Genomic DNA, 17,198 nt, shown 5'->3' with positions numbered 1-17,198 from the left:
TTTATGGATCAAAAATATCACGTCCACTCACTTTGCGTGCTTTAGATGAAATGAATCGTTTCTGCTTCTTACGCTTCCTTTTATAGTTTCCTTTCCCGACCATAGACTGCACTTTATCAATAGCTTTTCGTGCTAGATTTTTTCCACTTTCTTTAGTTCTTGTTTTGACGGCTTCCTCAAAGTTTTCTCCAGATAATACATCAGATGCTACTCGAGTTCCTGTTTTTAAAACTTCTTTTCCAATAGTTTTACCACCTCTTACTAAAAAGGGTAGTGCTGCTCTAAATAATCGACGAAATATACCACCAAGTCCATAGCCCTTTTGGAAATTAACACCTTTATAATAGGACAAACCCGAGCCAATTTGACTCGCATAATGATCTTCGAATTTTTCAGCACAACAAACGTACGGTACACTCATCTTGACGTCTTCTCTTCAAATGAATGATTCAAAAAACGCATCGTACTATTTATAGTATTTGTCTCATGCGGAAATGTAAAACTATAATCACTTTACCACTTTCAAAAGGTACGAAATCACCTGAATTCAATCTGAGCTCCACATGGATAGTTTGAAAGGAGTGTCTCGTTAAAGGTAAGTATTGAGGTCTATCATAATACTGGCTAATTGTTTCACCATCATATCCTTTTATTCGAACGATCCTCAGTAAAGGAGCTTGCGTATCTCCGACAATTTGTGGTGAAATTAAATCTGAGTAGACGTAAAAAACGGAAAAATTAGACCATGCGTCAGCCACAAATTCGCTTTTCTGGTTACCCGTAATGACTGCATCTCGTTGAAATCCTAACAATTCGCCTAACTTCTCTAAATGAAGGCTGCAACCTTGAACGGCGTTAATTTTAACTCGTTTCGTAGCTTTATTGTAATTTATTGTAAATCGACTAGGATTTTTAGGTAAAGCAAGTTGTATAGCTGATACAATATCGAACATTGATTCATAACAGCCCACATCAATTGTTTGCTTAGCAGTCGATATGATATTACCATTATTTATCTTGTAATGAAAATAATTGTTATTTTCATTTACGTTCAGCCAAGAATGCGGATAGATGATTTCAGATAGGCCTACTTCCCATTCACCTCTTAAATCCACTGGTATCGGTAACTGCGTCTTAAAATGGGAAATTTTGTTGTTAGGAAAAAACTGCATGGAGCTATCAGAGGGTAGCGTCACATAGAAAGACATTTTTGAGAATGAGTCTTCATAGGTTAAGTTTCACTATTTATACTTTTTGAATATCACTCACCCAGGCATTAAACTTTTCAGGATAACCTAGAAATTTAACAAAATATTCCGTGCTTCCTCCTTTCTTTCTCTTTTTGATAACTTTTTCTACGGGATAATAGCCCGAGTTGACTACTTTTTGTAATTCTTCTGCATAAAAGGTACCTTCGATTGATTCATTCATTAAATCTTTCAATTTATACACTACAGGATTTCGATGAACTATTTTATCTATGACAAATAATTCTCGAGTCCAATTATTTTCATATCCTTTCTCAAATGTAAGTTTTGATTTACTAATGCGAACAGTGTCACCTACTTGAAAAACAGGGTTATCAATATTCACCTTATCACTATATAAATTATTCCAGACTTCTTTTTGATTATCGATATTCACTGAGGCTGGTTCCATTTTTATACTTCTGTGTTTGGTATGATTATAACTATGGATTAATTTAGAAATGACGTCAATATATTTTTTCGTATTATATTCTGTAAAGTATTTCCACATCTTCATTTTTAAAGTACGGTTAAACCTCTCAACAATACTTGATTTAGTTTCATTATTCGTTGTAAAGAAATGAACTCCTAAATTTTTAAGATACTGCTGTATAAGTTTATTAGTAAATTCTGTTCCTTTATCTGATTGCAGTTTCTCAGGTTTTCTTTCTCTAAAAATAGTTTTTAAAGCTGGCAATACATTTTTGGCTGATTTGTCTTTAATAGGAATAGCCCACGCATACTTTGAGAAACAATCTATACAAGTTAACAAATATTTGAAGCCATTATTAAATTTCGCTAAAGATTGCATGTCAACTAAATCAATTTGAAATTGTTCATCTATACCTCCAACAATCACTCTATTACGTTTAAATTTATGCCTCACAGGTTTATGCAAAGTATAAGAATCTTTAGTCTCTAACCATTTCTTAACGTCACTTTTCTTCACTTTACCTTTCACAGAATTATAAATAGCATTTACACCTCCAAAACTTCCTGGATGTTCAGGTTTCGTATAAACTGATGAAAGTAAATGATCCATAACCTATTTCAAAAATATTTTTTCTCTAATAACAGTTTTATTTCTAACAGTTAAAATTAACTCTCATAAACATTCTTAAAAAATAACGGTATACAATAATTTCAATAAAATTAAATAATAATACCTATTTAAGTATAAAATAGTTTTCCTTATTGTATTGCAGCAATAATTTTTTCTTCTTCTATTTTAAGAACCTGAAAAAAGTATTATTTTGAAAAAGAAAATTCATGCCTGCTGAAAAAAAGAAATCTCGTTTCCTCTGAAAACAAAAGTTCACAGTAATTTTTACAAAATATAAAAATAACAACAAAATATTTTAAAACTTAAGTTATTTTATTTGCAAAAATCATTTTTAGCAGCAGTTAATAAAGTATCTAATTTGATTTCTTTTAAAAAACCTTCACACAAAAAGTCTTTAAGGGGTTGTCTAAACAACCTTCGTTCACTTAGTTCATTATTAAAATCCAGAGCAATATTCTCCACATGTAAGTCCAAACAAGATTCATTGAAATCGTGAACACTGCACACAACCTGGTCTAGAAAGTCAGCAGATCTGTCTACTGGCTTCAGACCTTTCTTCAGTCCAATATGTTTATACAACACAATTTTCAGGCAATCTTTCATAACAGGACCCGCTTCGTTGATGTCTGAATTCTTTGGCACCACTGGACACTGTTGATGGGTGGATTCTTGAAAAATGTTCAAAAAGTCCACGGACCTGTATTTTAAATTAATATAGCCGAATGTCACACTATCTCGACACTTCTGTAGTTCTCTCCACTGTTTGAAACTGATTTCCGTCTCGTGCTTGTATACGCGGCCACTTCTGCAGGTATATTCGTCCACTAGCAGATACTTCCCCTCGTCATTCATCAGCACATAAAATTTTTCACGGGGATTAGCTGGAGGGATCTCTTCCAAAGCCATGTTGATGTCTGCAATGCCGAAGATACATGTCGGTGGACCATGACAGAAGCAAGTATTATACTGTTCAGGCTGTAGAGTTATACCATATCCTGAAGGATAGTATGAGTCTCCATATCTGTTAAACCTTCGTATATGAATGGCTGATTTCTTGTTATACGTGCTGGCCAAAACGAATAAGTCCTCACCAATTGGATAGCAATACTCTGGAAAGTTTCCCTCCTGGAACAAACCTTTCCTCTTTGGTTCATCCTAATAAAATAAAAAGAAACACTTTTTTGAGTCACCAAGAACAACAAACAAGCAAAACCTAATTACTGTTTAGACATTAACTACATTATTTCGATCTACTATTTCTAAGTAAATTGTATATTAATATACAATGTAAAGTTTAAGAGTAAAATATAATTTCTAAGCAAATTGTATATTAATATTTAATGTAAAGTTTAAAAGTAAAATATAAGGATAAGTTTCGAATAGGAGTGTTAAAAACATTTAGTAAAAGAAGTTAAAAATTATGTTTAGCCTGGAAAATCTATTAACATTAAATAAAAATATTATTACACATGAAGATAAAATAAGGGTAAAAAAATATAGAAGTACTTACTTGAATTTCATCGTGTTTTCTTTTTAATGAAGAGTTGTCTTCCATAACTATCTAAAGACTGTAAAACTCCACTTAAGAAATAAATATTAACAATTTTCACGAAGTAACTACATACGCCAGAGCAAAGGAACTTGTTATATACGATAGGGAAATTATAATCAACACAGTATTAATCGTTGCCAACAAAGGAAATATAACTCTAACAGCCAATCAGAAAAATATGAAACTGTCACATGCTTAACTACTTACCAGCGCAAGTGAAAGGAACTGAATTCAACACACACGTCATAGACCAAGATCCAACTTGTTATACCTTATCAGAATGACTCGCTCTGTAATCAGTAGTTGTGTTATCACACAAAACACGTCACACAAAACAGGCGTATGGTCAGTACCGTTGCCATCCAGAGAAAGTTATAATAACATTAAGAGGGGCAGAAATAATTATTTAATAACTATCAAAGGTTAAGTGAAACTATATCGATTAAACTGTATTAAGATATCGATATCAAACAGTTTTTATTTATACACGTGTTCAAAATACAAAAGTTAAACTTATTAACACATATCTAACCAAGCATTCGTGGGTCAGTGGTTATGATATCCAACTACTGACCCACGAAGGCTTTTTAATGGCGCGAGTTCGATCCTCAGCCTTAATTATATTTAATAAATAATAATAAAACAGAATTAAATATTAAAATAGATTTAAAGTTATTTTATTCCCACATAGATGGCGCCACTAGATCAAAAGCATGATATCATTTATTTATTATACAATAAAAGATGACGTCATAACTTTATAATACACAATTTCTCCCCCAAGTAACAAAGTTTCTAAATGTTGCCATCCTTAAAAACTAATATTAAAATAATAAGTGTTGCCACCCTCAAAAAACTAATAAATTAAATAATATTTAAAAAACGAAACTAAATTAAAAACAGAAACCGAAACTAAAAATATATTAGGCTTAAGAAAAAAAAGAAATAAGCTCCCCATGACGCTGCAGACGAAGTTTCAGGCGGGCAGAAATAAGCAAGCGGGCAGAAATAAGCAACTTCCGGTTTGTAGGTGGGCAGAAATAAGCAACTTCCGGTTGGGGCAGAAATAAGCAACTTCCGGTTGGGGCAGAAATAAGCACCCCTTGACTGCCTATCACTTCCGCCGCATAGATGCCTGCCCTTACTACTTATATGTATACGTTGTATGTACATACGTACATTGTGCATATAACTATTTTTTGTGCATCCATGCACTACATGCGCTTAAGTATTAACAAAGTGTGTAGTTATACAAGTACATACGTACGTTGTACATAAGTACATACTTTGCGTGTACATATATCGATGCACACGTAAATGTATGCATTTTATTACCCGTAATCGTTTTCGTTGTGATTACTTGTAATCGCAGTTACTTGGAATCATGATTACAAGTAATTGATTACTGTAATCAAAATTGTAATCATGATTACAGCTGTAATCAAAATTTTTTGAAAGTTGTAATTACGGTTACAAGTAATTGATTACTGTAATCGACTATGTAATCATGATTACAGCTGTAATCAAACTTTGTAATCATGATTACAAGTAATTGATTACTATAGTTGAAAAATGTAATCGATTACATTTTCGCTCTACTCTGATATAATCGAAAATTTTGATTACTTGAAATCGCGATTACTTGTAATCGTGATTACAAGTAATTGATCACATAGCTGTAATTATTTGTTATCAATTACAGTTGTAATCGATTACTGTAATCGACGGCCAACTCTGGTATGTATATATGTGTTGGTATATGTTGTTGTAGTTCATTTACGTCGCACTAGAGCTGCACAATGGGCTATTGGCGACGGTCTGGGAAACATCCCTGAGGATGATCCGACGACATACCATCACAATTTTGATCCTCTACAGAGGGGAGTAAGTATATGTATGTATATATATATATATATATATATATATATATATATATATATATATATATATATATATATATATATATATATATATATATTAGATGAACCCAAAAAGGGTTCTATTTTTTGAGTACTCATCACACTATTGTATTGATATATTTTGCTTCGGCTATATCGATACAGTATTAGAAAGCACTTCTTTTTGCGGATATAATCGTGTGGGCTAATGAAAAGATCATATCTTTTTTTCCTAGGGATATTTATTATTTTTCTTTTCTCTTTTGTCATTGTTCTGTAATTTCTCCATGCTTTCTCTACATTTTGAACTCTCTAATTTCTCTACATATATATATATATAATATAAAAATGTTTAAATTAACTTAATTAATTAACAGGAAAATATTCGGAATTAATTTACAGATACCATTATCATTACAAAAATGCTAAAAAATATTAATTAAATTTATTTTAACTTTTTAAACTAGATGTGAATAATATGCTGGAATAAAAATTATCAACTCCTGTATCAGTGTTACTTATATAGAAAAAATAGAATTTGAAATGAAAATCTTAAAAAAAATAATTAAAACATCAGCAAACCTTCAAGTACCCTCTTCATAGTAAGTGGTAAGAAATTGCCTGACCTCGAGTGTCCTGTTTTAGCTAACAAAAAACTATTTAAACATTTTGGAAGCATCAGAATTATACGGAACAATATCTTATTTGTTTAAATAGCAATGGGGAGCAATATCTTATTTTTTTAGATAGCAATGTCAGAAGCTTAAATATGTACATGTGCAAAATAGTACTTTTTGTGCATAAAACCCCTATAATTTCAAAACTATTTTGCCGATCAATTTAAAGGATTTAGCGTAAAAAACTAAATGCGTTCGTCATAGTCCATTTATTAATTTGCAACAAAACGGCTTTAAACAACAATAAATTGTTTTAAGAAGTATTTTTATTTTCTCACAGGAATTTCAGATCAAAACACAATTGACACTACCGACTGTTATTGAGAATTCTTAATTTTTGAAAGCTAACTTTTATTTTTCCCAGTAAGTTTTCAAAGAAAAGAAGAAGAAAAAAAACTCACTGGAACAGTTAAAAAATAATTGTTACAAAAAAAAAATACTTGTCAGCCATGTTTAAATTCAATTCGCGGCATTTTTTGCACACGGTACTTTCTTTTCTCGAAACAAAGGTGTAGCGTGAGGGGGGAACACGCTTTTTGTTTTTTTGAGAACTACTCTTTTATTTTAGTAATATATATAGTATATATATACATTTATTAATAAACATACGTTAATATAAGGAATTAATATGCATATATACAAAAAAATTAAAATAAAGAAACAGTTTTCTATGAAAAAAAAAGCATGTCCCCCCCCTCATGCGACGCATATGGAGACACGTGAACGACCGTCATCTTGTTCGACAATTGGCGGGTAATTTAGAGCGGTCATTCAGTTTCGCTATAATGTTGAATAGGCATGTTCACGTGTAATTTTTCCCTATGCTATAACGTTTGGCATTTTTAAATAAATTTTATTATTTCAATTTTCGAATTATAACTTCGACACTACTAATAATTTTAATTTCATTTTTTAGAAATTACCCTTCTGCATTTTAATTAAAGCATAGTTATTATTTTTTAATATGAAGTCAATGCCGAGCAAAAGATTAAGCTTTTAAAAACTGTATTCACCAAGTATTTTATAAATTATTTATAATCAACTTAATAAATTTGTAATCCGATAATTGAAAATCAAGAATATGCCTACTTCCTCACCCCCGGACATTTTTGTTTATGTCTTTCCTTCAATACAGCCGTGATTTATTTATATATCTAAGGATAATTTCATTGTAGAGAGCTGGTAAGTAATTTTACAAGAGCTGGTAAGTAATTTTACAATAAGTTTGAACTTTATTTTTATAAAAGAAAATACTTAGTTTACGTTTTTATTAATAATATTAAGCGCTTAATTAGTTCAATTAACTCGAGATTTGTTTTTTAAATCTATTTCCTTTTTTAGAAAAACTTCACCAATTTAGAGTAATATGTAACAAGAATTTATTTAAAAAATTATAATTACTTCTTTAATGTTTAATTACAATAATTTTTTGTCAGAACAGTGTTGCATGAGTTAGAATAAAGGTTTTGTTTTAAACGTATTTTGCTAATCAATAATTATTAACTTTAAAAGAAATACTAAAAAACTTTTTCTTTAAATATACTCATTTAAAAGATTGTTCTTTTCCTAAATTAAAACTAAGTCTCTTTGTTTTTATATTTGTTTAGTTTCCAGTTCAAACAAAGGGAGAAAGGATCAGGTTTGTTTCTTTCGTAATTCAAACTCCTACATCATGAAGCCCATCCCACTCCAGACGATTTGCGAAAACGTCATTTTTGCCGTTCTTGGCCACGCCCCCTCAAAAAACTCCCCGCAGGCACTCGTAGGGATCTCGCCAAATTTTGGCGCCAATTTTGGCGTAGATCACGATACGGAAATCATCCCCATAGCTTTTCTACCTGTGATTTCTGTAAATTATTAAAAAATAAAATCAACTTGAAAAGGTTGGAAATCGGTTGCTAATATAATCAGAAGAACACATATTTCCGATTTTTGTGAAACAAACAAAAAAGAAAAGAAAAAAAGACTTGACTAAAGTGAAACTTTTACAATTTAAATATATATATGTTGCTTTTTTCATTAAAATTCAAAATGTGTACACTTCTGCAAAATAGTTGAATAAAAGTCCCTAATGTTACCTTTGAAAGTGAACATCGTATTAACAACGTAAAGAAGTTTGAAAAATCCAATCTTTTTCGCATTAATGTTGGACGATGGCTTATGAAAGAGATGATTTTAAGGATGATTGTTCAGAATCAGAAAGCTCCGAATCCTCATATTCCCAAAGTGAGGAAGATATTCCATGGCTTAAGAAAGTCGGTCCCAAAGGAGAGCTGTTTTATATTCAACAGGATTTTTCGCAGTCCCTGGAAAAAAACTTCCTCACCATCATCCCTGATGATCAACCCCATACATCATCCAATGCCGCTAAAAAATTTGCGAATTGGCTGAAGAAAAAGAAGCATAAAGTCCGTCGACCATTTCATTTATTTAAGTCTATCAAATCGAATGAGGAAAGTATGCCTTTTAATCTTCTGTCTTCTAAAGAAGTGTTTATTACTCTGAATCCCTCGCGTCCATCCTTAGGTCGAAAAACATCCCTATCTAAAGAACTGCTGGGCATCGAACTCGGACCCTTCGAGGAATGCAATCATTTATACTCGATGGACAAAATTAAAATTTTAAAGTGTTGTGACATTCCTGATCTGAGACCTGGAGATTGGCTTCATTCCATCAATGACGTTAAAGTTTATCTTAGTAACATTGATGATGTTTTACTTCAATTAGATTTCCCATCTAATATTAAATTAACTGTTTTATCGTCATACAATGAATTGTCAAGTTTCAAATCAATTTACTCAATGCATAATCATTTATGCGAAGAACTTTTAGGAAGTTGTGATGTTTCACAAGAAGTAAAATCTCAATCTAATTACGGTGTCTTTTTTCTCAAATGTCTCGACGCACACGAAAACGAAGCGGCTCGAAACGAGGTGGTTTACGAGCATCCAAAGGAAAACACTCATTTATTTAATCTTAAGGGAACGTTTATTACACTGAGCCATATTATAAGTGACGTCGCATCGCCTCAGATATTGAGTTGTAGCATAGCCGTGAAACAGGAAATGGTGCATGTCGGTTTTTTCAAAGAGACAAATTATATCTTTTTGCTAGCTATTCCTGCAGCTTGTGCCTCGGAAAAAGACGTTCAATATTTTGTGAAAAATGTGGTCAAGTACTTGAAATTTAGATATCGATATCTCAAGTGTGCTTTTCTGTTGGAAGATTCCGACATGGACAAGTTTTTTGCGATGTTTTTTAAGTATTTTTTGTCAGAACAGTCTGCTTCACTTTCTTATTTGAACGCAATTTTGCCGAGCGCTCACTGGATTCCCCTGTCGGCGAAGCTGAAAACCGAAATAGACGACATTTTGAACGAATTGGAATCTTCGGACTACGACTGTTTTTCCGACGGATTTTTTGAGAACCAAAGATTTTACAATATACTCGGTTCCTGTCTTTTCTACAAAGGATATTTGCTGTGCAGTCATTTAATGAAGAGTGATTTTTTGGACGTCCATTTATTTCTGAACTATAATCACCTGTTTTTATTGACTAAAGTAGAAGCTGTGTCAGAAATGGTTATATGGAATGAGGTGTATCCCAATCGTTTCACTGAAGAGGATAACGAATGCAGGTACTTTTTACTCGCCGTTGCGATGGGAAATTGTATTCTGTCCGTTTTGCTGGAATCGAACAGCTGCACGTTGGAACCGGAAGCTCACCCCCCACCGGAACCCTTCTACATCGAAGAAGTCCAGAATACGCTCATCATACTTCACAATTATGGTATCGTATCTGCTGTTGAAAAATCGCTTCACTTTTGTCTTCCACCGATTGCATCTGTAGAGGGGGTACTTAAAGGCACTTCTTCACTCAATTCCTCCGTCAATGTGCCATCCTCTAAAAGCATGCAATGCTCGTCCAACGCTAGTTCCCTTTCCTGCGACTTAGCCGACGTTGAATCCACTTATTCGGATACGTCTAATGAAAATTTACTGTTCCCCGGTTCCAAATCTTTCAATACTTCGACAGGATCCACATCTGGATCTCAAGCGAGCAGCGAGTATTCATCTCAACCCAAACTGAATAGTTTCCATGACGATCCATTAAGCGATGCCTTGTGCCATTTCAATGCTGGAAATGATAATTCCATGTTTCACTATCTGCACATGGATCCGGTTGAAGGTATTTTCCTGGCGCCACCGCTGGAAGAATATAGTTTTTATGATGATTGTGGCGCCACGAATGATATCTTGTCTAATTTCCACCGATGCTGCATGCAGATGCGCTGCGTTTTCTCAAGATCTTTGAGAAACGAGGAGATACGTAACTCGGGTGTCGTTACCAAATTTGGAATCAATAGTTTTTTGTGCAATGCTTACGAACAGGGAATCCTTTTCAGTTATTCTGGTAAAGATAAAAATAAGCAGAATAACATGTTGAATTTTTGGATTATAGGGCGACTGTTTTTCAATCCTGAGCCTCGTGAAGTTTATGTGTGCTATCATGATTCTGTCCACCAGGATATTGTAGAACTTGCTTTTAAGTTAGGATTTGGTTTATCTTTGTAATTATAAGCAGGATTTGTCTCCAAGGTTGCAAAATACATAAAAAATTGTTTATTTAATATTTTGTGATGTATGCAGGGTATCTGCACACCCGGAAAGTCATGGATTTCGGTATTGAACAAAATTTGTCATAAAATGTCCTGATTTTAACTATTTTTTTAAAAAAAATCATGGATTTAGGTCGCCAATTCAATTTTTAAAATGGAGTTTACCCTCCTCCCCCCAATTTCATAGTGTTCCGAATATCTGAATTTGTAACAAAAACCCCATGCACAGTCATAAAATGTTTTTTTGTGCTCTTTAAAAATTTTGGCGTTCTTTCAAAAAAGGAAAGAAAAAACATTTCTTGTGTGAATTATCTTTTAAACTTCTGTGATTTCTGAATTTATTATTATTATTTATTTATTTTATTTTATCAATTAAAAATTCTAGCTGAAGTGAGCCAGTCATTGGTGATTTTTGTTTATTCCGAAATGAGAACAGAAAAATCACTAGTATTTCTTTCACAAGTAAAGTATCTTTGGAATATAATTCTGCAGAAAAAAAGAATTGTTTGCTTTTGTATTTTTTTCAGCTTTTTAGTGCTTCAACTCTTTCCTTACTCTGTTTTTTAAATTTAAAATCTATAAATATGAAGAGTATAACAGTTATACCTATCATTTCAATGAATGTTATTATAATGCTTTTTTAAATTTATTGTTGTGCTTTTGTCGGAGAAAATAGTAACTTTGTTAAGTCATGATACCCTGTGTTTGGTTTTTTGATTGAAAAAATAATTTAAATAGATAACTCCTAGATATTTTAAGGACCTTTAATAGATCATCACCTATAATTTGTACAAATTCTCTAATTGTTTGATGGATATTTCTGTGCCTGTTCGTGGTTTTGTAAAGGTTTTTTTAACTTGCTAACATTTCAAATAAAAGAACTATGCTGGGTTTTGCGCCTAATGTTCGCTACAAGTTGGTCCCCTTCTGTGATATTTTATTTAGTCTCTCTTGACTCGAAAGTCGTCGGTTTGGTGTAGATACCAGTATAGTCATCTTCTCAATATTTACACTTCACTCTCAATTAGTTAGAATTGATCTTCGCTTTATTTGAAGAATCTGACTTAGGAAGTAGCAAGACTGCATAATAATTTTTTTCTCTCTGTTTTGGCCGTGTCGTAAGTAAAAAACAAACACCTTAATACTTTTTTTATCTAATGATTGACTTATCCTGTGTTTTAAGGATTCAAACTTAAAGGTTTGAGTACAACCATTAAATTTGATTAATTAACTAGTGTCGACCCTATTTTATTTCAAAAGTTGAGGCTAAAATATGCATTTTCTCGAAGAATATATTCTTTTGTGGTTTTGATCTTTGTTGTCAAAACATAGGAATAGCTACTATCTGATGATATTAGGGGTCTGTCTAGGTTTTTTTGAGAGGTACCTATTTTGTGACAATTTAGACATAATTTGTGAAAATTAAAAATTATATTAAAAAATAAACACAAAAATATGGTAAGATAAGAAAATATTTTCAAAAATTGTCACTCTAAATAAAAATTATTTATGACTGGTAAATTTGTTTATTTTTTTCCGCATATATTCAAAAATAATTTTGCTATTTTGAAAGTTTGAGCTTAAAATTGTATCCAAATTTAAAAATTCATAAAAATCATAGTCGATAGTTAAATTTCAACTTGAATTTAATAAAATCGTGCATTGAACAGTACTAGCACTAAAAGTAATTTTCATTATGAGAACATTTTCACCTAGGGGCCCTACCATGAACTACCGGGAATGGAATGAAGATTCCCGGCTGGAAAGTGGAACTGGGAAAGTTTGGTTCCATGAATGCTCAATACCGTACCATGAACACTCCCTTGGAATCAGACATTATACGATAACTCGCTCTCAGGACGTGGCTAAAATTTAACCAATCACACAATTTACTTTAGATTTTCTTTTGGAGTTTGGCAGCATTAGCATGAGTAAAACGAAACGAGCTTCTGCTATTTAGATAATACTATTTTTGACTACTAATTGTTTTATTTTTATAATGTTTTTTGTTTTCATTAGACTAAAAAAACATGAACTGCAAATACTTTGAAATATTCTTCAATTTATTATACATATAGTTTTATTAATTAAAAACTGTCATATTTATCATGTATATATAATTCATAAAATAAAATCCTTTTTTCATAATAAATATTTCTGATATATCCCTTAATACGTTTCATTATTTATTTTAAATATTTTTTAAAAAGTACAAATCTTAAAATAATGATCATATTTTAATGAATTAAGATTCAAAATTTCGTGCCTGAGAACTGCAAGTAGATAGATTACTAATTATACTAGTTTTTAAATCTAAACTAATTTCCAGAAAGAATTCAAATTTTATCAGACAAAACAATTAACGCTTACCTTGATCTCTTTGAAATTAATTTAATTTCAGAAAAGTTCATTAGTTTTCAATTAAAATTGTAACAATATGAATGACTAAAAAGTTACTACTTTGCTTATTACTTTGGTTTATTTTTTACTGATAGTTAAATAAATATGTTCACAAGAAATTAATTTCTAGATCTGCGTAAATTTTTTTTCGTGATTTGTAAAATCATTTTACGTATGAAAACTTAAAAATTATAGTTTAGGGAACTACTTCTGCAGCTTTTATAGTATATATTTTAATGGAAGAATGAGAATAAAAATTTTTAAAATGAGTAAGAGAAGAAATAAATAAAAATTTCATAAATATTTTTTGAAACGTTTTTATTCTTTTTTGTATTTCTTATTATAAATAAATTGTTTACTTTATAATGCATCATGCCTGTAAAAAATTCTTTTAAATGTGCTGCCATTGGTGTATAGTATAAAGAACTATCGTTCGAAAGGAAGTTAAATATTGTTGAATTAAAAGTTCATCGAAAGAAAATTATAAAAAAAAATGATTGGAACTTCAGAAAAAGGTTTTGGCCAAGTAATACGTCCCGTAATAATAACATAGAAATAGTAACAATTATTATATAATGAGAGCATAATTATTTTTAGTTTGCCGTAATTTCTTAGTTAACTCTGAAAGTATCTTTTCGTTCACAGATACTAATGAAACAAAACATTTCTCTTTTAATTATCGTCTTGAAAATGGCTCGGGCACGTTTATCTTTTAGAAATTTTGTTATCTTCTCTTATGAAATAGAAAAAAATTAAGACATTCATCGACAAAATATCGTATTTAGTCCTTAAAAATTCATCATTCCCTCCTTGGAACGACGATTCCAGGTGCCGGAGACTGGTTGGAATGAAACCGATTCCAATTCCAGCCAAGAAACTCTTTCCAAGGTGTTCGTGGTGGGGGAAAATAATTCCCAGATGGAATTTCATTCCATGGAGCTCATGGTAGGGTTCTAGGTCATACAGAAAAAAGTTTTGCAGAGAAAATTTCAAGCATCATATTTGGTTTGTTTACTTTCTAACCCAACTACCTTTTCATAGATGAAGGTTGATACCATCACCACAATTTTTAAAAGAAGTCAATTTATTTCACATTTTTGTAAAAAAAACCCTATAAAATTCGTTTTATGAATCATGTAATTTAATAAGCAGCATTTTTGTGAACAAAATTTTCGAACATTGAAATTTCTTTTCGTCATAGTATTTTATCCAAAAATTTTTGTTCAATGTTTGCATGTGCAGAAAACTCTTACACAGTGCAGTTGATGATATAAATTAGTAGTAAAAATGGCTATGTTTTGTAAAATTGTACATAAAAAAAAGAAGTTTTTTGTTGCATAAAATAGGAGTAAAGAAAAAGTATATTTTGATGTATTATAGTTGAGGTTCACACAGTTAGGTTATTTTTAACTCTTCATAAATATTAATAATTAAAATATTGTGCATAAAATATATTTTCATTACACAGTTATATATGACAATTGTATTTATAAAGAGTGTAAATATTCTTAGGTATTTTTATTAAAAGTTTAAAAATTATTTTAAAGTATGGTTTCTCTTGTTTTATTTTTCACCTCCTTTCCTCTTGACTACTATGGTTTTTCTAGCTTTGTTTCACCCATTTTTCATTCACTATACATTTTATATTTCAAGTCCCTTTTGTTTCTAGTCATTCACGTCTCTTGAAACATGTCAACTGTATGTTTTATTGAACAAATGGAGTTTTTAATCAATATCTTCAGTTTCTTGGAATTATTTATTTAACATAAGCAGATGTTCTTTAGCCAGTTTTAGAATGGATTTTATCATTGCGTCCAAAACCTTACCAACCTTGGCTGTTTCAAATATTCAGGGGTGATTGTATTCCGGACATACCCTGGAATTCCGTTTTTTTTTTTTAGTATCATTCTTGCAGGTGTAAAAACTAGGGGCGATTTGTGTGCAAATATTGCAGAATTCCACGTAAATCAAGATCGTTGGTTGTGGACTTTCACATTCCGACAAAACATCCTTTTATCCGACAAAATTTTGAAGCTTTTTCTAATTCCCGTTAAAGAGACGTTTACATACATTCTTTCACTAATTATTAAGTTTTATGTGATTATTTTGGTTTGGCAGATTTTCACCTTTTTAAATATTTGGAACTGCGCCGGAATCTGCTAATATTTGGAATTCTTTTTAAAGTTATTTTAATATCGATATTTGTTTTACCTAAAAAAGCTTCGCATTGCAATTTGTATTCACATGATTTAGAAATCCAATATCACAATTTATATTTACCCGTTATTAAAACCATATATCGCGATTCGTATTCACACTATATAAAAATTTAATATCGCAATTCATATTCACGAAATTTTAAAATCTAATATCGCAATTCACATTCGTGCAATTTTAAAACCCAATATCACAATTCTTGTAAGAAGTAAATAATTTAATTATAAATGTCAGTTTAAAAAGTTATGTTAAATATGAAACATGTATCATATAAAAATTGATTTCGATTTTTTGCACATAAAATTTTCGGGGTTTTTCACTTTGTGTTCCAATCACCCCTGATTTATTGGGTGCGTAAAATAATAGCTCTCAAAATGGAAAAAAATGATATGTTTATTCAAAATACTACAGCAAATATTACATTTCAATGAGCAAATATAAAGTTGAGATTCAAATAAAAGAGTTTTTACATAAAAATAACCTAGTTATAAACATAGGTGTTACTTAAACATAACAATATTCATTTATTAGACATAACTGCTAAGACACTGAAAAACAGTGCAATTTTGTTAAACCTGCAATAGAATTAGTTTCTGTATTATATTATTATTATAAATTTATTACATGAATTTGACTGTCCCCAACCTAGTAAAATAAAGAAATAGGTAACTAAAAGCTTTTTGACTTTTTACTCTTTTTAGAAATTTGCGAGTGTTAATTTGTTTTTGAGTTTAAACTCATTCAGTGATTTCTTATTTAGCTTACTTACCAATAAAAAAAAGTGATCATTTTTTATAAAATATCTCGATAAAAAACAATATTAGTTTCGCATCTAACATTTCAATGCAAAAAATATATTTTACAATAAAAAAATGCATTTCATTACTACACATAGATAATCATTAAAAAAATGCATTCAATTGATTGTATGTATAAAGAAATCAAAAATTAATATTGATCCTTTCAAAAAAGATTTGAATAGTTTATTATGTAAAAATTTTGTCATCATTTTTAAGAATAAAATTCAAAATGCTTATTTTTTCATTCAGTTATGATTGAGTGAACAATTCATATAACTGACTGATTCATGTAGTCAGTTTTAGAAATGAAGAATAAAATATATAGAATTAACATTAAATGGCCCCAACTTTCAACCAAACTAAACTTAACTAGTAAAAATGAAAAGACATAAAATAACAAAATTTCTTTAACCAAAGCAACCAATCCGCAAAACACTTACATAAGAAGATCAATTTTATATTCTCATGCTAAACAAATAGTGTTTTTAATTTTATAGGCCTCTTGCATAGCTAAATTATGATATCAAAACACTGAGCTGATGGAGAGGAATCGATTTTGGTTCAGAGAAGCATTTAAATAAAAGAGGTTGATTTCAAATTTGACTCGTAAATCAGTTTAGCATTATTGTACCGTCATCTAGAAGATGAAGAAAAATTTTTCTCTCCAAAGATACGGTTGAGATAGGATTGTTCGAAATGCTGCTGATAATGAATTCTCTCTAAAAG

At 30.7% G+C, this 17,198-nt stretch overlaps 1 protein-coding gene across 1 annotated transcript; it reads left to right on the top strand.

The window, feature by feature from the left end:
• Nucleotides 1-8,216: 8,216 nt before the first annotated feature.
• Nucleotides 8,217-11,955, top strand: in (inturned planar cell polarity protein). The gene has a single exon (XM_016048215.4). It carries the CDS (start codon nucleotides 8,591-8,593, stop codon nucleotides 11,009-11,011), a length of 2,421 nt encoding a protein of 806 aa, XP_015903701.3. The 5' UTR covers nucleotides 8,217-8,590; the 3' UTR covers nucleotides 11,012-11,955.
• The last annotated feature ends 5,243 nt before the right edge of the window (nucleotides 11,956-17,198 follow it).

The sequence above is a fragment of the Parasteatoda tepidariorum genome, chromosome 3 (genome assembly GCF_982258835.1).
Source record: "Parasteatoda tepidariorum strain Cologne lab strain chromosome 3, Ptep-v5.0, whole genome shotgun sequence".
NCBI classification, from domain to species: Eukaryota; Metazoa; Arthropoda; class Arachnida; order Araneae; family Theridiidae; genus Parasteatoda; species Parasteatoda tepidariorum.
Note: the sequence above shows the minus strand (reverse complement) of the source record. Positions and strands in the feature narration are given on the sequence as shown.